Source organism: Agelaius phoeniceus, assembly GCF_051311805.1.
Source record: "Agelaius phoeniceus isolate bAgePho1 chromosome W unlocalized genomic scaffold, bAgePho1.hap1 SUPER_W_unloc_2, whole genome shotgun sequence".
In the NCBI taxonomy this organism is placed as follows: domain Eukaryota; kingdom Metazoa; phylum Chordata; class Aves; order Passeriformes; family Icteridae; genus Agelaius; species Agelaius phoeniceus.
In genome coordinates, this window is record NW_027509867.1 from 10,785,769 (window position 1) to 10,806,200 (window position 20,432).

At 46.5% G+C, this 20,432-nt stretch overlaps 2 protein-coding genes across 2 annotated transcripts in view; one reads left to right on the top strand and one right to left on the bottom strand.

Annotated features, from left to right (window-relative positions):
* Positions 1 to 8,430, bottom strand: part of LOC143692614 (hydrocephalus-inducing protein homolog) — a 57,274-nt gene extending 48,844 nt beyond the window's left edge. The window contains exons 1-2 of the mRNA XM_077172864.1: positions 8,404 to 8,430; positions 744 to 863 (exon numbers count right to left, since the gene is read on the bottom strand). Of these exons, the coding sequence (XP_077028979.1) occupies positions 744 to 863; positions 8,404 to 8,430 (147 nt within the window). The remainder of the gene's footprint in view (positions 1 to 743; positions 864 to 8,403) is intronic.
* The window catches only part of LOC143692754 (uncharacterized), a 180,694-nt gene that overhangs the window by 71,991 nt on the left and 88,271 nt on the right, over positions 1 to 20,432 (top strand). The window lies entirely within an intron of this gene.

Genomic DNA, 20,432 nt, shown 5'->3' on the forward strand with positions numbered 1-20,432 from the left:
TCCTCTTTACAGTGGAACACAACTGCTGACATTTTTCAATTGTTTCCCTCTCAGCTCTCTTGAGAAACTGCAAAACACTCACAATTTCTTCAAGTGAAGGTAAAAACCTCCAGAAGCACATGGCTTTGGATGTGCTGTGGTTCTCCAAAGGGAAAGCAGAGCACTGTGTTGCTTTTGGAAAAGCTGAGCAGAGCTGGATGAAGCTGAGCAGGAGCCTCAAGTGGCCCCTAAAGGCCTCTCAGTGCTTCTGCTCCATCAGTCTGATTGCAGGGCTCTTTCAGAACACGGTTCCTGCAGTGCCAATGCCATGAATGAGAAGCGATTCCAGCATAAAGTGGAGAAGGCTCAGCCCCTGAGCTCTGACTCTGAGCTGCACAAAGGGAGACAAACTGGCTGAGAGAGGCAGAGATTCCTACCAAGATTAACCAAGGAGACACAGGATGTGCTATAGACTCAAGGCAAAGCATGAGAGCAGGTAAAAACTGTACAGCCCTCAACAATTCGTATCAATCCAGAGCTTGCAAGAGAAGGAAACTCCTTTGGGATAGACACCATCAACACATGGCCAAAATCAGGGGACAATTCTCAGCACAGGAAGATTTCCACCATCTTGCAGAACAAAGGTGCTGAGACATTTTCTCCTGCATGTGCTGCAGCAGATAACTTGCTTTGCTGTACACTGGGGGAATGACAGCACTCTCCTCTTCCAGCCCAGTGTTAAAGCTCCATGTCCCAACACTTACCTTGTCTTTATTCATGAGAGACAGTGTCATTTCACAGACATCACAAGTGTCGAAGTTCTGAAACACCACCTCTGGTGGGGAAATCTGGAACGAGCTCTGCTTTGGGGGAACTGAGGGCAGCTGGAGAGGAGAGAGCAGGGAGAGCTTCAGCTGCTGGGAGGAAGGTTCATGCAGGAGAATCTTCCACTGATCCCCAGTGAAGTACAGACTCTGGGGGAGCACGTCTGCCCAGCCCACACTGGGCAAACAGTGGCTCACCCACCTCTGCTCTGAGCTGATCCAGAGCTGCTGGGCCACACAGAGCAGGCTCAAGCCAAGCTGCTCTTTTGGCATGGATTTCTCCAGGTTTCCTTCTCCAGAATGCCAGGCAGCACTTTCCTTAAGCACAGCCCTGTGCCCATGTGGTCACAGAGCTCTGGGGCACTGACTGTGCACTTATGAAGTACAACCCATGAATTTACATTAGACTCCATGGGAAATGATTTTGGGATGTCCTTTACTCTGAGACAGGGAAACCGAGGCCCACACAACTGCAAATATCTTTTTTGCTCTAGAATTTAGACATCAGTAAGAAGAGCACAGGACCAGAGGAGGTGTGAGAGATGAGGCGATATTTTGCTGAAGCTAAAAGGTTATTAAGTTAAAGAATGAAAGTTGTTGGCTCTGTGTGGTGTTGTTTGGATTGTTTGGAATTGTTCAGGTTTGCTTGTTGGGTGTTGCTGTGAACTGGCAGAGGGACGGGGTTGAAGACCTGACCAAAAAGAAGCAGGATGAGAGGGGAGGGGACAGAAAGGCTGGCAATCTGAGAGAATGGAAGTTCCCGAGTACCCATCCAAGAGGAAAGGGGACAGGGACCACCCCAGCCGGGTACAAAGGGCATACAAAGATTGCCATTTTGTTGGAGGCTGTGTTTGTTCATCTCCGGAGGGGAGGGAGACACACCCAGCTCAGCTGAATCATTACTAATAAACAGTTTTCTTTTGCTTTAATGACTTTGTCCCCTTTAATTGTATTTAATAGTGCATTTCTAACAGAGGTAAAGGCAAAAATAAAGTAACACTGAAATTAGGAAAAAGACAAATGAGGTGAAAATAAAAAGACAAATGAGGTGAATGCTGAATGAGGATAAGGTTCAGTTATTTTCTCAGCAACTTGGGTAAAAATAGAGTTGGTATCTCCTTTTTCCATGGGCTTTAAATGGGTGCTTTCTTGTCATTATTGCTATCCTATTGAATGCCATTGTAGAGGCATGTCTGGAATGACACAATAACAGCAAATGCTTCTGGAGCAGAGACATTGCTTGGAGAAAACCCTGCCCTGCTTTGTCTGCCTTCTCCAGCCACACTGCTGTCACTGCAGAGACGCAAGCAGGTCTCCTCTGTGACTTCACAGCAGACACATTCTGCTGAAGGGAGTGGCTGCAGCACACTGTCCCTGAGCTGTGCCCTTCCCTGAGGTGTTCCCAAGGCCCCTCTCCAGGGCAATCCTTAACCAGTGTGTTCTGTGTCTCTTACTGACAATTTCCTGCTCAACAGCCCACCTCGGTCACCTACCCCTTTGGACTGTGCTTTCTACTGAGCCAGTCCTGCCAGAAAAGCAGCTTTAAACACACCTCTGAGTAGGCACTGATCCAGATAAAGCACATCCATTCCCCTCTGCCCAGGGCCAGTCCCCTGTACATCTGGCAGTCTGCAAAATCTAACATCCCTCCAGAGTCCCAACACATTGTTCCAGCCCAAAGCAGTAATGCAATTTGTTTGGTTAAATCTGAAGTAATTCCTGCAGATCCTTGGCCTTCCAAGGCCAACGCTGCCACTCCAGAGGGAATCCTGTGACCCCAAGCATTTGATGGTGACCACACCAAAGCAAGAGGGGGCTCCTTCAGCAGGAGAATGGCAAATGGCAATGTTGTGCCTTTGTGTCCCCAGCCTTCCTCCCATTGTTTTAGCAATGGCAACTACACTCCAGCACAGCCCAGCAGCTTCAGCAGAGGTTATTTGTGTTGGCTTAGTGCAGATCAGGACTCCCAGTCCACCACTCCCATCAGTTTGCAATAACAACAGGACCTGGACACTGAGGTATTTTGCTTGAGGCAAGCCTGTCACAAGCACACACCCACCTTCAAACTTCACATCAAACAGAAAGGAAAAGAGCAGGAAAAAGATACCTTTGGACCAGTCTCACTCCTGTCTATACATGGGCCAATTCTGGGCAGAATACTCCCCCCAGTGCTGGCCTTCTTCTTCATGTTGAGAAGCTTCTCCCACAGGAACTTAGGGGGAAGCAGCTGAAAGGCAAAAATAAACCAGCTAGAGCCTCAGAGATGTGCTTGTTCAAAAAGGCTTTTCTTGAACAAGTGGCACTGGTGAACAATTTGTGATCATATAGTCTAGGACAGTCCTGGAAGCCCTGGAAGTTTCCTGCTGAAGTACTTAGCATCAGTGAATTAATAATACAGAGTGCAGTACACATACTCCAGCCACAAGGCTCTGTCCCATGAGCTTCTCTGTGATTTGATGTGACATGGTTGGGGATTTCTGCTCTTTGGGCATTTGTTTCCTCTTTAGTTCTATTGGACTGAGGCAGTGACCTTTTCAGAGAGTGGGGAAGAGCTCTCAGGACTCCCCTCACTCCATCCCTGCACAACACTCAGAACTCACAGCAAGGAGATATCGCTGCTGGCTGAGTCCAAGAGACGCAAGAAAGGAACGCTGTGCCAAGAGTGAGGAGCACAGGAATGTGTCCAAGTTTTCATTCTCTCTGTTAATTAGCATGGGTTTTCTCTGTCTGGGCTCACAGACTCCTCCACAGAAGAAAACAGAGGCATCTCCTTGACAGAGCCTCAGCAGTGGGGCATCTTCAGTCAAGTGAGCTGCAGACAGCAAGGGACCTTTGTGGCCCTGGCCCCAGTGCTGCCTGCAGGGCTGGATCTGTGCCCACCCAGGAGCTGGGAGAGAACAGCTGCTTTGGAGGCTCTTCCAGCTGGGACCAGCCATGGCTCTCAAGGCTTTGGGCAGAGTTTGAGCTTCCCCCCCACATGCCCGGGTGCCCAAGGGCACGATGGTCAGAGCAGCACAGGTGACTGCCCAGCCTGACAGAAGGAATTCCTGTGGCAAAGGGAAAGGGACAGAACACATGCTCAGGGCTTCAGCTGTGCATTGGTTTCACTTGGCTCCACTGGCACAGCCAGGCAAGGCACAACTGAAACATCCCACAGTGTTCCCTACTGCACCAGGACAGCCCCAGCAACAGGAGCACGGCACAAAGGGCTGGGGAGGGGCTCTGCAGCTTCACAGCACTGCTGGACAACAGGGGCAGGGAGAGCAGGGACACCAGGGCAGTGCCAGCCTGAACACAGCCCCAGTGGGTACTCACAGTAAAAGACTTCAGTCCTTCCCTGGACAAAAGATGAGGTGTTGTGGTCTTTCCTGGGAATCCAGAAGCCATTTTGAAGAAGGACGTCGCAGATGAGCGACAATGCCTCAACAAAACTGGAAGGAGCAACAATGGAACTCTGAAAATCCAGAACCCAGTTCATTGCAGATTCAAGAGATATACTGGTGCTAAAAATGTTATATTATTTGAAAGTAGCTAAGAGCTTGTTTGGTCTAAGTAGCTAGTATAGTTAGGCCTCTAGTTGGACTTTATTTGAACTCTATGGCTACCTTGTGCAATTCAAAGATGGATCATACTGAAACCTGGAGCTAAGACCTGAACATTAATAATAGTTTGAACAGACAAAGCTGTAGCTTAAATATTACTTAAAGATAGCTAGAGCGGGCCTCCTCTTCTTTAGGCTAAAGCACCCCTGCTCTCTCAGCTGTTCCTCACAGCTGAGAGACTCGTGAGAGACTGGAATGTTATGGCTAATGGCTTAAATATCATCAGAAAGGACTTTCTGCCCATTGTGACAAAACTGTAAAAAGAAGCAGCAACCACCCAAGCCCACCCTTCCCTGAAAATGCCTCCTGACTGGAACTTGGCACTGTGAGTTAAGCTGCCTAAGGGAACTTGAGACAAGATCAAGGTGACACTATTGTCCCATTAGCTCAGGGCTGGGGAGAAACAAGGCTGAAGAGAAAAACCTATCCACAACAAAGCCAAACCCAGCAGCTGTCCTGAAAATCAGCTCTGTCTGGGTTCAGGCTGGGGAAGCCACAGCCACAGACTCGTCTGCTGAGGCCAGGTTTGCACACAAACCTCCCATCAAAGACCTCCACAGTGCCCCCAGACCCATTCCTGAGGCCTTGCACCAGAAGACTACAGGGCACGCAAAGTAACACAACAGATCTGAAAATCCAGAAGCCAATTCATGGTAGACTCAAAGGACAGACAGATGCTAAAGATTTTATATTATTTGAAAGTAGCAATAGACAGAGTCCAACTTGCCCCACCCCAGGGAGGCACCTGGGAGGTCCCACCTTGCCCAAATCTGCATGAATCCATTGGAGTCTTACGTTTTGCCAGACCTCACTACAGAGAGGACCAGAAGAGGATTTAATGGTATGCTGATGGGATCCATGGAATGGTGATGTTTTTCACTTAATCTGTCTCTGTCACTCTCCTTCTTCCCAACCCCCCATCCCCCCCCTGCCACCCCCCTGCTTCTTTTTCTTTTCCGTTCTCTCTCTCTTCCTCACATTTACTGTTACATAAAATCCAGACTATTGATTTTGGCATATGGTCTCGTTTGCACCATAATTCACAGGCCTCTCCCTAATAATTTTAATAACCAGATGATAACAACCCACTGAAACTTGAACAGACCTCATTCACCTTTAAGCAGTTTAAGCAACCACTATATGGGGAGAAAAAGTATAGACCAGTACATTTAGAAAATGTTGCATTCCTTCAGTGCAAAAAAAAAAAGCACAATCAGTAGAGCATATATTGTTCATCCACTCAGCTGTGCATTGTGGTGGTGTTCCCAGGGGTCTTAGGATGAGGGAAGAGATGAGGATCTGACTCTTGATTTATTATTTTATGATATATATTCTATTAAAATTATACTAAAAGAATAGAAGAAAAGATTTCATCAGAAGGCTAGCTAAGAATAGAAAAAGAAAGAATGAATAACAAAAGCTTGTGTCTCAGACAAAGAGTCCAAGTCAGCTGACTGTGAGTGGCCATTAATTAGGAACAACTCTAGAAGACCAGTCACAGATGCACCTGTTGCATTCCACAGCAGCAGATAACCATTGTTTACATTTTGTTCCTGAGCTCTCTCAGCTTCTCAAAAAAAAAAAAAAAAAAAACCCAAAGGATTTTTCATAAAACATGTCTGTGACAGTGCAGACCACTGAACTGCTGCACCAGAAGACGAGCATTATCCCATCCTGTATTTCCCTTTGGCATTCTCTCTCAGAGTGCAGATGAGACAAAACCAAAAAGTTCAACTTGAGTCAATCTTTACCTTCAAAGGAAATTCAGGAACTTTCTGCAGAGGCCAATGCTCTGCACGTTGATGAACTCCTTGCAGAGGCCAATGCTCTGCACGTTCAGGAACTTTGCACAGGCCAATGCTCCGCGAACAATTCCCCTGGCGAATCGCCCGGTGAAGCCGCCTGCAGGAGCCCAGGCTGCGCACAACCAGCCAGGGCCGCGTTCTCAGGCAACTGAGGCCGCGCCGCTGTCACAGACGCTGCCGCCGCCTTCGTGGTTTCCAGGCACCCGCGGAACCCGGCAGCCGCCGCCCTTTCCCGGATCCTGCCCCTCCCGGCCCCGCACGCCCCCCAAGATGCTGCCGGGGCTCGGGGGCTTCGTCTGCCTGGGCTGGGGCTCGGCCTCCCCTGCGGGACAAGGTGAGGGGGGGTCCCCGGGGGTCGTGTCCCCCCGGGAGCGTGGGTGAGTCCCCCATGTCCCCCCCAAGCCGGGGTCACCCCCTTTTCTCTGCCCAGAGCTCCTGAGCCAGCTCCTGCTGCCCCCTGGGAGGGGCTTTGGGGAGCCCCCCGGGGAACCCCTTGAATGCCCATTCCTGGGCACTGGGACCCTTCGCATCTCCTTCCCCAGCTGCAGGACCCCCTGCACCCCCTTATCCTGCCCCGACACCCCCTGCACCCCCTTTCCCGGGTGTCCTCCTCTCTCAGCCCCTGGATCCTCCGTTTCCATGAGCCCGGGGACTCTCGGACCCCATTCCCGGCCAGCCCGGGGCACCTCAGCCCCAGGCCTTCCTTTGCCCGGCGACCGGAGACGTCACTGCAGACTCGGGCCGCCATTGGCGGGCAGCAAAGAGCGGCGCCAATGGCGGGGCCGGAGGCGGCTCAGGGGCCGTGAAGAGCCTTGAGCTGTGAGGGGCCATGAAGTGTCACTCTTGCGCCGAGAATGACATAGGAACAGGCAGGAGGCAGTATTGCAGAAAGACTAAAAGAAGGTTTTATTCAAGAGAACCGTGCGGTTTTTACAGAGTGATATGATATATTCTGTTTGATTGGCTAGTTAACAAAAAACATTCTTTATACACCGTCCTTGAGAAGAAGAGAAAGACGAAGTAGAACACCACCTGCAGATTGTTTATACTTAAGTTCTCACATTCTTACAACTTGCTAATAATTCTCACAAGCTGCTGTGAGAAACACTTGCTGTTTCTCTCTCTCTGTGCCATGGCATCCACAGTGAGGGGCTGTGAGGGGTCTTGGGCAACTGTGAGGGAGCCATGAGGGGCTGTGAGGGGCCATGAAGGGCCATAAGGGTCTGTGAGGATCCATGAAGTGCTGTGAGGGGCTGTGAGGGGTCTTGGGGAACTGTGAGGGGCCATGGGGAGCCTGTGAGGGACCATGGGGAACTGTGAGGGAGCCGTGAGGGGCCATGAGCTGTGAGAGGCTGTGAGGGGCCATGAAGGGCAATGGGGAACTGTGAGGGAGCCATGAGGGGCTGTGAGGGGCCATGAAGGGCCATAAGAGTCTGTGAGGGGCTGTGAGAGGCCAGGCACCCCATAGAACCAAGGGGCCATTGTCACACTGTGGAACCAAGGAGATCATTTTTGACAGTACGGAACCTCATGGAACCAAGGGGCCATTGTGGCCCAGCAGGGCCTTGTGGAACCAAAGGGACCATGGTGACACCATGGAACCTCATGGTACCACAGGTCCATTGTTACATGGCAGCCACAGCAGGGCTGCAGAACCAAGGAGATCATTGTGACACTACACAACCTCATGGAATCAGGGCATCCCTGTTACACCAATGAACCTCATGGAGCAAAGGGTTCGTTGTGACACTTTTTCCTTATAGTCCATAAAACTATAAAGAGATGTGTTCAAATTAATATCAAACAAAAGCCTCCATACTAAAATAAACAAATGTTAAAATAGCTGTAATTCCATAAAAAGTTTAAACAGAAAAAGAGTAGTCCTATGCTTCCAAGGAGGAAGCATAGGAGACTGTTGTGGAACCAAGGAGACTGTTGTTGGCAGCCTTACAAATTTATTGGTATTAGTTAGGGTGAGTTTAGGGTTATCTTTTATAGTGATAATTTGGAAATGGAGAATACTACAGCAAATAGCAGTGTTGACCTCCTTATCAAATGTACATGGCAAAGCATTAAGGGACACCTATTATCGTAGAAATTTGTACTAAGTAAAATAATTTACTTCTTTCTAGAAAAGGGAGGAATGAAACAGGGGATTGGAAATTTAACTCAGGGTAGAAACCAATTTTTTACTTTTTTGTTTAGTCTTTTAACTTGCATGCTCGCCAAAAGGCCTGCAGAGAGAGAACAAAGGAGACTCAAGGCAACTTAGAAAATATTGTATTTGATTTGCAGGGTGCCCAGATGAAGAAAGGAATGATGAATCTGCCTCCATGTCCTCAGAAGGCTAATTTATTATTTTAAGATAGTATATTATATTCAAGAATAGTATAGGAAACTATACTAAAGAATACAGAAAGGATTCTTACAGAAGGCTAAAAAGATAATAATGAAAACTCATGACTCTTTCCAGAGCTCCAACACAGCTTGACCCTGATTGGTCAATAAGTCAAAACAAATCACATGAAACCAATGAAACAGTCACCTGTTGGATAAACAATCTCCAAACACATTCCAAAGCAGCAAAACACAGGAGAAGCAAATCATATAATTATTGTTTTCCTTTTCCTCTGAGGCTTCTCAGCTTCCCGGGAGAAAAATCCTAGGCCAAGGGATTTTTCAGAAAATGTGAATGTGGCAAGAAAGTAATGCTGGAGATAAGAAGAGGCTCCCTGCTGATCTTGAGACTGAAGCAAACAGAAAAACTGAATCTGGGTGATAAACACCACATTACAACTACGTGACTGAAGAACTGCACAGGCTCATAAAATTGATAAGTTGAATACATAGGCATATTTTTAATGCAAATGCACAGATTAGGGGATAAAGTAGACTCGGGAATTTTCAGGGGTGCTCATGTCCTTGGGGAGCATGTCCAGCAATGAAATAAATCATACCAGCTTTACATCTTTTACAAGTTGAGGATTTTTTTTCCACAAATCAGCCACCACTCCCCACTGGGTTGCTTTGAGCCAATCATCTGCTCCTCTGGTCAGCTACACCACTTAGACCAATTCAGGCAGTGAGAGAATTCAACCAGTTTAACTAGATAAACCAATTAAACTCGTTCAATTAGATGAACCAGTTAAACTGGTTGAACCAGTTATAAACTTATTGTGGAACCATTTACATAATTTAAAACATTTAAACCAGCTGAGTTAGATCTGGTAAAATAGATTAGATTCAATTACTTAAATTAGAGAAATCAATTAAACAAGTTACATTAGACAATTCAGCCACTTTAACCAGTTACACCAGCTGAAGGTGCCAGGCCCTGGAGGACTTTGCCCCGGACTCACCACCAGGAAGTTGGTTCCATTTTATCACCAGGAATTTGTAATTTAGGATTTTTCCAGCCAGGGGAGGGATTTCCCTGCCCTAGGACATTCCCAACACCAGCGGAGACCCAGAAGGTGCTCAGAGGGGGAGACCACAGGGAAGGTCAGGGGCTGGGGTGGAGATTCTGGATCCAGGATCTCCCTGAATCCAAGGAGTGCTGATGAGAGCCCAGGACTGAGGAAACCCCGGAGCTGAGGAGAAGATTTCAGTGCTGAGGAGACCCTGGATCCAAAGAGACACTGAATCTGAGGAGATACCAGATCTGAAGAGATTCCAGATTCAAGAATTTCCCAGAGACAGGAACAAGATTCCAGAGCTGAGAAGATTCTGAATCCAAGGAGACCCCAGAGCTGCGGAAAAGATCCTAGATTCAGGAAGAAGATTCTGGAACAGAGAGAATCTGGAGCTGAGGAGGAGACCTTGGAGTGAGAAGATTACGGATTCAAGGAGACCCCAGAGCTGAGAAAATTCTGTCTCCAAGGTCACGATCCCAGATCTGAGGAAACCCCAGACTGGAGGAGTAGATTCTGTCCCCCTGGAGCAGCCAATCGCGTGCCAAGATGTGGAATTTCCTGGAGAGGGCTGTGGAGATCCAGATATCCAACAGCAGCGGGAATGTCACCCTGGAGAACCCCAGGTGAGGGGAAGGCACGGGAGGACCCCTAGGTATGTGGTGGTTTTAGTTTGAAATTGGGTGGAAAAGCTAATTGTGTGTTGTGGTTTAGGTTTGCAATTAAGGATTTTTTTAATTTGAAGTTTTTTTGGCTGATGTACTAAAGAATGTGGTAGGTTTGGTGTTGGCTAATTACTGATACATTTAGTTTCTGTTGTGAGATAGGATTAGGAGAAAGATAAAGTAGGTTTAAAACTTTAAGAGGGTATAAAGCAAATTTTACTAGAAGTAATTAGAAGCAAAAAAGTAGTAAGAATTAAAACAAACCTTTTAGAGCACTTTGCTTCTCACAACTTTTCTTCCTCACTGATAAAGAAATTACACTTAAGATTTTTAGTTAGTTTACGACTTTTAAAATAGTTTTTCTTTAGTTTATTGAGGGAGAGAAGTCTTTTCTTTTAAGGTTATGGAGACTTTTTTATAAGAGGAAAGGAAACAGGGTTTTTTGTGGTTCTTAATTGGTGACGAACAACAGTTCTTTGTGGAATTTTGCTATGATGAAGTTTTTCTTATCGTTATAAGCACTTTCGTAGCTTATTGATGGGTTATATTGATTTATGATGATTGTTTTAAAGATGAGTTGTTTAAAAGCAAAAATTCTCTTTATTGTCTATTTTTAAAATTACTTTTATTTTTGAGAATAGAGATTTTCTTTTTTTTTTGGAAGCATAGGACTACTCTTTTTCTGTTTAAACTTTTTATGGAATTACAGCTATTTTAACATTTGTTTATTTTAGTATGGAGGCTTTTGTTTGATATTAATTTGAACACATCTCTTTATAGTTTTATGGGCTATAAGGAAAAAGAGTCTTTTCTCTATAGCTTATAAGAGGATTTTAGCTCCATAAACATTTGTTTATTTTAGTATGGAGGCTTTTGTTTGATATCAATTTGATACACTTTTATCTCTTTATAGTTTTATGTGCTACAAGGAAAAAGAGCATTTTCTCTATTGCTTACTAGAGGATTTTAGCTCTAAAAAACAAGGCATTTCTTTTTCTTTCTTATTTGGGACTTCTTCTACACTGACTGATGACTTTATGCTGTTCTTTTACATGTTTGTATTTTGGGGTTTTTTCTCATTTGAGGGAGGATTGAGGCACTGAAAGGGTTAACATTACACTTGAATTTGACTCCATGTCCTCAGAAGGCTGATTTATTATTTTATGATATTATATTATCTCAGAATCTCTGCTGGTCACAGTGACCTTGAGATGTGTTAGAAAGTCTCTTTTCCCAGCCCTGCAGTTGAAGAAGGAGTCAGAACTCTTCTATTCTTGTTCTTAAGGTTGTTTATTGGTGTTTTTATCTATAAAATTCTTTTTTTGCCTTGCTGAGCTCTGTCTGGCAGGTCGGGCTGAGGCACCCTGCCCATCCTTGGGGTGGTGTTATCTTTTTATACTAAAAACTACGTGTACACTATTTACAATAACTTCTCAATACTTATCACCTATGTTAGACAGTGAGTTTTTACTCTAAACTAATCTAAAAATGCCAACATCACTTAAAAGATGGAGGAAGAAGGAAAGGAAGGAAGGAAGAAGAAGGAAAAGGGACAAGGCACACTTAAATTCTTCTATCTTGGGACTTCAAGCCCCCATTCTAAAAATCTCAAAAATCTATTTTTCACCCCATGACAAACGAACTATTATTCTACTTAAACTTTCTTGACTTGTAATTCTGCCTATAAAGGTTGGAAATTGTTTTTTCCAAGGGCTAAATCAAAGGCACAGGGGTCTTGGGCTCTGTGCCAAGGTCTCTGAGCCCCCTGGGCAGGGGCTGGAGCCCTCCAGGGCAGCCAGAGGAATGTCCTGGGTTCCCTCAATATTATATTAAAAGAAATTATATACTAAAACTACACTAAAGAAAGAGAAAGGATACATCAGAAGTCTGGAAAAGAATGAATAATAAGAACCTGTGACTGACCAGAGTCCTGACACAGCTGGACTGGGATTGGTGATTAAATTAAAACAATTCCCATGCTGGGTAAACAATTCTCCAAATCACATTCCAAAGCAGCAAAACAGGGAGAAGCTGAAGCTTTCCATCTTCCCAGGAGAAGAAATCCTGGTGAAGGAATTTTCCATAAAATATCACAGTGACATTGTTTGGCTTGGTTTGGTTGAGATGGGGGTTGAGGTTGGGGTTTGCTGCTTTTTTGTTGATTGGAAAGGAAAGAGAGAGTTTTTGGGGTTTTTCGTTTTTAACGTGTGTGTTTCACAGAGTTGTGCCCAGCTTCTCAGTGGTTCAGCAGCCCGTCAGTTACACAAAAAGCTTTGCATCACTTCCCTGAATTTTCCTCCCATTCCAAACCAGGACAGGGTGGTGTCGCAGACATATTTAATGAAAAATCTTTTCCTTAAGATTTTTTCTCTTGAGAAGTTGAGAGAATTCAAAAACAAAATGTAAACAATGATTATTTGCTGCTGTAGAATGCAACAAGTGCATCTTTGATTGGTCTCATGTAATTGTTTTTAATTAGTAATTAATCACAGTCCAGCTGTCTCAGACTCTCTGGTCAGTCACCAGATTTTATTATCATTCTATTCTTTTCTATTCTTTGCTAGCTTTCTGATGAAATCTTCTCTTCTTTTAGTAAGTTTTAATATATCATTTTCTTTAAATGTAATCTATATCATAAAATAATAAATCAGCCTTCTGAAACATAAAGTCAACATTCTCATTTCTTCCCTCATCCTGAGACGCCTGTGAACACCACCACAGGGTGGGGTCATCATCCCACGGTGGGAGCATCTCCTAGGGCTTGGTCAATCTCCTACTTGTCTCCCAGTGCTCCCAGCACCTCCCAGCAGTGCCCCCAGCACCTCCCAGTGCTCCCAGCACCTCCCAGTGGTGCTGAGACTGTCTCCTGCTGGTTCCACCACCTACCACTTGCTCCACGAGCATCTCCTGGTGTGTGACCATGTTTAGAGGGGTCTTAGCATGAGGGAAGAGACGAGGATCTGACTCCATGGTTCAGAAGGCTTGATTTATTATTTTATGATATATATGATATTAAAACTATACTAAAGAATAGAAGAAAATATTTCATCAGAAGGCTAGCTACGAATAGAAAAAGAAAGAATGAATAACAAAAGCTTGTGTCTCAGACAGAGAGTCTGAGCCAGCTGACTGTGATTGGCCATGAATAAGAAATAACACTATGAGACCAATCACAGATCCACCTGTTGCATTCCACAGCAGCAGATAATCAATGTTTCCATTTTGTTCCTGAGGCCTCTCAGCTTCTCAGGAGGAAAAATCCCAAGGAAAGGATTTTTCATAAAAGATGTCTGTGACACTGGTGGTCTCACCATCCTCCCCTGATGGCACACCCCTGTTTCTCCTCCCCAGGACCTACTTCTACAGCGGGCACAGCTCCATCCCCCCCAGCCCCTCCGTGCCCCCAGGCTCCTCTGACACCTGCCAGTTCTCCAGCCCCCTGTTCCGTGGCTGTTGTGGAGTCCTGGTCTATGAGGCCACCACCTTCACCGTGGCCATCTTCTTCTCCAACCCCCTGGACTACAACCGCTTTGCCATGGAGCTGGGCCTGCAGCTGTCCCTGCTCAGAGCTCACCTGGGCAGGTTGGAGGACACCTACCACCGCATGTCCCAGATGAGGACGTCCTTCACCACCAACGGGACCACTGTGTGCTGCCACGTCGCCCTGGACACCTGCCAGGAGCCCGTCCAGGTGAGTGTTGGCCACGTCAAGGTGACAGCCACCATGTCCAACACACGCAGATCCATTATCAGGGTGGTTCTGCAGGAGCAGGAGGGCTCAGGGAAGGAAGCTGGAGAGAGGCTTCCATGCTATGTGACAGCAACGGGATTAATTTAGTTTTTACTGGGCCTGTGAACTTCCAGCAGAGAAACAAGGCACCCAAAAACTGCTTTTCCCAGCAAGAACAGTTGGAAGAGAAGAAGAAGACATCCGGCTCAAGAATGTAGGAATAGACAAAACAAGGACTGAATCTGGGCCTGAAGGTAATGGGTAAATTGTAATATGTAAATTGCTTACTTGTAAAATCATGTGTGCCCGAATGGTTAGGAGTATCCTTTGTGTGACCTCAGGCCTGAATAAATTATGCCCTCTTTAAACCAAATTAGTGTTAAGGAGTCTTGTTCCAGTATTTTGGAGATTTTGTGCCAGTAAATTGGAGAGACAGCCAGAAGATCAGCCTAGAGCTTCAATGAATCCACAGATCTCCAGCCAGCACTGAGGAATTTTCAGGGAGAACCTCAACTTTAGACCTTCAGGGACTTGAGGCAAGATCCCTGGTCTAAGTGAAGGCATCATTTAAATTGTTTTCCTTTGGGTTATTGACAAGGGATGCAAATCCCCACACAGAGTTACTGGTAAGTGTCAGAACCCAGGAAATTCCTCTGGCTGCCCTGGAGGGCTCTAGCCCCTGCCTGGGGGGCTCAGAGACCCTGGCACAGAGCCCATGACCCCTGTAACTTGGATTTTGACCCATGGAAAAAAAAATTACCAACCTTTATATGAAGATCTGCAAGCCACGAAATTCTAAGTAGAATAATAGTTAGTCATGGGGTGAAAAATAGATTTTTGGGAGTTTTTAGGATGGGGGTTCAGGAGGCAAGATGGAGGAATCTGGGTGTTGTCCAGTCTTTCTCCTTCTTCTTCTTGGTCTCTGTCCTGGTTTAGGGCAAATTTGGAGGAGAATTTCCAAATTAGGGCCCCTCCAGTAAGCAAACCCACACAGCCCCTCCCCCCAACCGGTTTGGGAAGGATTCCTCGGAGAGGAGTGGAAAGAACCTGTTTATGTAATAGGCACAGCACCCCCCAGCACACAAAATGAACAATACCGGATGATACCGCTCTGAAAAATGATGACTAATTCAGAAAGTCTCTCCTGGGAAGTGGTCACTCTGTTCTCAGTCCCTCCAGTGCTGGGGCAGCTGCTGCAGGCCACAAGGTGCAGGATCTTGGTGTTTCCCAGGTCCCAGCCCGGAGCAGGTTCGAAATGGTCAGAAAAAGGAAAGGAGAAACAGTCCAGGAAGAAATTGGACAGTTTAGCTAAACTAGCTAATGAGCAGAAGCAAGCAGAAGAGAAGCAAGCAGGAGCAAGAGAGAGCAAAGCGAAAAGCAAAAGCAGAAAAAGCAAAAGCTGCAGTCTCTGTGTCCCGCCAGGCTGATAAGAAAACCAAAACAAAACTTTCCCTCCTCAGAGCCAGTCTTAAAGGTACAGAACATAATATCCAACATTAACAGAACACATGAATGGGGATACAAGCATCATAACGTCACCCTAGGACATTCCACCCCTTATCCCCATATCATCAACATACTACCACACATCATGCGTTTATTCACACAAAATTTCCATCTGCTCCCCTGTCGTGAACGGCGGAAGAAATGCCTCACACAATATGCGTGAATTGCAAATCTCCAAGGTTATTGAAAGCTCACACATATTTATATTGGTGTTAATGAAGCTTATACATATTGCAAAAGCTGAGCTCATTATTGGTTAAAGCACACTTAGATCAACCACACCTACTTCTATGCTCTAATGATTATTTTGTTTCTATGTTTGCATTCTTCTAGCTTCTCTACCTAGGATATCTACATTTTCTGGCAAGTGATTTTCTCCCCCGTCTTCCCGTTTCAGCGAAGGTCACTATGACCTTTGTCAGTGATTGGACACCGGTTACATAATCCCCAGCTTGTTTCCCCTATCTTTATCTAACGGTATCACATTGAAATGTTCTTTCTCAGCTAACCAATTATCCAGAAAGCTCTCTACATTTCCCCCGTTTTTCTGTTGAACAAGCATGGTTTGGTTAAATGCGGTAGTTATCATCTTTCGCACCATATTCTGTAAGCATATACAAAAACATGGCAAAACTAATATTAACAACAAAGCTACAATAGCTACTACAATGCTAACCTTAACAATAGAGCGTAACCATGATCTTAAGCTTAAAGATTTAAGCCATCCATCAATACCAAGGCCTGATTCTACCTGTAAATTCCCAGTTAACCTTCGTAACTCAGAGAGCTGTGAGTGAACAGACTGTGCATGATCAGAGAGATTCATGCAACACATGCCCTCAAATTCATCACAGCCATGGCCTTGTGCAAGTAAGAAAAAATCAACTGCAGCTCTATTTTGAAGTGTCCCATGGCGAATAGAGTCAACATCAAGCAAAAGACTAGAAATCGCTAAAGAAGTTGCATTTGTTTGTTTAGCAAGCCAACACCCTAACCTACTTAAAATAGCATGAGCACGTGCTGCTGATACCCCTGGAGCTAAGAAAGATGCTGCGATTATGGCCGCTGGGGACCAAAACTTTACATCATCCCGGCAGTCTGCTGCAAATGCACGAGCCATCCATTTGCTTCTACGATGGCGCCGGCTCATGTTTAGTATCATGGACATGTTAGGTGTAAGTAGAGACAGCCGACCAAGTGTACATGGTCCCCCGTGCAGCATTGATGGGATACCGGCCCAAGCACGGTCTCCACATATCAGGAAATATCCTGCTGGCAATTGAATAGGGTCATTTGATGAGACTGACACTCTCTTTGTTGTATAATTGCACCAGGCCGATGCATTTCGGTAGACAGCCATGCTGGAAGTTACAACATTAGAATGGTTCTTGACTGACAGCAGGCTTCTATAGTTAAAATGAATACATGCATCTGCCATCACTGACCCTAACAACTCCAACTCTTGGGGCTCTTGTGGTGCTATAGGAAAGTGGGAAATCCACTGATCCCAATTATCCACACTCGTCCTAGCATTGCTGACCTTACAAGTTGGTACATGTGAAGGGCACGGCCAGGGATCTGCTGGTAATCTAACCAAACAAGTTGTGAACGGATTGCCAGGAGAAGATAATGACAGGCAAATAGTCTCTTGTTTAGTCAAGTTTGCCAGGGTGACCCATATGTTAGTCTTGGGCTGAGGTGGGGCCCATGCCTGATAGTCTACACTGTCCACAAAAGAAGCAAAAATTGATAAAGCAATAACATAAAGTTTCCATCAAACACAGCTGCTCGGGTCCATTTAGCAGGTACCCACAGAGATCCTGTAGGGGTAGAAACACAAAGATATCCACGGCCCCAGTATAACACCTTAGCAGGACCTTGCCATTGTCCTGTTTTAGGATCTCTGTATCTCACCCATACATCTTTCTTTACATCATCTGTTTCTTGTACATAGTGACAAATCACAGCAGGAACCTTATTTTCCCCAAAAACACACAGGTGGTTCAAAACAAACAAACACTTTAATAATCTTTCTTGTGGCTCTCTGGTATCTATATATTTACTCAAATATCTTTCCAAGGTACCATTTGCTCTCTGCAGCTGCATATACAGCTCATGTAACGTCCTGTTTTGAACTTTTTTTATAGAGGCATCTTCTATTCGCTCACACACTCCTGCAACATTCAAAGAATCTGTTACAATGTTAAGAGGTCCAGAGAAATGCATCATGGCCTATACAACATCCAATAGCTCCATCGTTTGTAAAGTGTCCAACTCAGTAGCTTGGAGTATATGATGATGCCATTGTCCCTCTTCTTGCCAGGTCACTGCTGCAGTTTTGGATTTTCTTCCTGCATCTGTGTAAACAGTTATAGCATCTGATAAGGGCTTTACTGATCTTTTTGGACATTAAATCCAACCCCATTGTCCTATCACAACCCTTTTTGAGCAAATCAGCTAAAATTTCAATTTTCTGAAGAAGGGTTTTATGTTGTTGAAGTGGAGGAGATATCCATTCCAAGGCCCATATCTCCCCCATTTTTCTGTTATGCTGAGTAAGTGCACCCAGTAAAAATTTTGGTCCACACCAAACTGTCAGCTGTATAGGGAGATCAAGATCACGTCTCCAAACACTGCCTTGTGTAACACAGTCCAATATCTGCTGCAGTGTCTCAAGGATGAAGAGCAATAGTAAAGAAGCAGTCCTTCAGATCAATAATCAAAAGTGGCTAGTCCCTTGGCAGCATAGCCGGATTAGGTAATCCTGGTTGTAAGGCTCCCATAGGTAATCCATCAATAATGAGTGGTCCCTTTACCCCAGTTGGAACCTTTTCCGGGTGAGTAGACATCAGGGTTACTGTGGTTGCTGCTGCTGCCGGGTCCAATCCGAGGCTCCCAGCGGTGGCGGGCTGGAGGCAGGTCAAGCTGAAGCGGTGACAGCTGCTACTTGTGTCCGGGCGCAGTGGCTGGTGACCGGGAAGCAGAACTGCGCTGGGCAGCCGCGGGGCGGGCGGACCTCCCGGAGCCCGCTGCCCCACGGGGGGGTGGGAGGCCCATCCTGCCGCCCCCCTGGCTCGGGGGTCGGGGTGGCTGCGGAGCGGAGCGGGAGGCAGCCGCACTGTGGCTGCTAAGCCGCTTAGGGCCGGGGCTGGCATGAGCCGCCCCGACGGGGTGGCCACGGGCCGCGCGCCGCGGCGGGGAGGCCGAGGGCGCGGATCCGGAGCGGGAGGAGGCGGAGGAGGTGTAGGGTTTAACACCAGGGCAGGCAGCGCGGACGGCACGGCTAGAGTATGCGCGGGGGGGGGGGGGGGGGGCGGGGGCTGCTGCCTGAAGCAGGAACTGATAGTGGCGGGGAGCTGCCGTTTAGAGCAGGAGCTAGTGTCGGCGGGGAGCCAAACCAGTCTCCATAACTCCTGTTTCTTTCATGGGCTGCACTAGCCTGCTGGGCAGCTCTTTCCTCTGCCTGATATTTCAACAATTCATCATGCACGACTCGCCATAACTTTCCCAACTTTCTCGCGGCTTTATCATCATCTATGACTGCCTGCCACAACTTATCCCCAAATATACGGCACTCTGATAACCTATGCACTGTGTGAAGATTCCGAAAAAGTCCTTGTGCATACCCATGAGCTAACAATCCCATGAAGCTCTTTCTGCAACTCTATACCCTTAACTGTCTCAGTCTCTCTGCAAGCCTCTCAATGTCCCTGGGCCTTACCCGGGTCAGCAGAGAATGGGGGGAGCAGCCCCAACACGGCCGACTGCGGGGAGACACTCTCTGTGCCCCGAGGGTGCTGAGGGCACTCAGGCTGATTGCCTTTGCTGCAGCAGAGACGACAGAGACATCGGTGGAAGAGAAAGGGGCTGACTCCCAGCAGGGGATATTCCAAGGTTTTTATTAAGGAGTCCCGAGGGAGCGCCTGTACCTCAGGGGGCCTCCTGCCGAGAGCCCCAGGGGATGTCCGGAGTTCATATTTAAAGGGGGGAGGAAACCAACATAGATAACATCCTACTGACCAATAGGTATCTCTGGGGGATGGGTGCTGGGGGGACAGACATACAAAACAGCGTATGGGGCAGGACTTGGGGGGCTGACCCCTAGCCTCTGGCTAATCACTCGACAACTTGGACCGAAACTTCTGGATAGGGGGATGGGATGCCAAGTGACTGACAGAGAGCCAGGGCGGGGGTTTTGGAGATCTCATCCCGGGAAAGGGATAACACAAGTAAAAGAAAGGGAGGGGGTACAGTCTGGGACAAACCATTTGGGAAAAATATGGGAATACAAAACAAACTACTTCAAAGTATTCCAAAATATAAGAACGCACTACAACACTTAACCTTACGCTTTTATAAAAAGCTAGGAAATAAATCATATGCTGCTTGCCTTTCTTTATCCGTGTTAAAGATAACAGCGTGCTTCTTGCAGCCCTTGCAGGTTCCGGCAGCACGTATCGGCCGGGCTCTCCGCTGAGGTCACCCGGGGCACTGCACTTTCCCTTTTTCAGCGGTGCTTTTGCCGTCCTCAGCTGCGATAGGACCCGAACCCTGTACACCGATCGACCGTGGCTACCGACGAAAGAACGTCCGGGGTCGCCATTTGTCGTGAACGGCGGAAGAAATGCCTCACACAATATGCATGAATTGCAAATCTCCAAGGTTATTGAAAGCTCACACATATTTATATTGGTGTTAATGAAGCTTATACATATTGCAAAAGCTGAGCTCATTATTGGTTAAAGCACACTTAGATCAACCACACCTACTTCTATGCTCTAATGATTATTTTGTTTCTATGTTTGCATTCTTCTAGCTTCTCTACCTAGGATATCTACATTTTCTGGCAAGTGATTTTCTCCCCCGTCTTCCCGTTTCAGCGAAGGTCACTATGACCTTTGTCAGTGATTG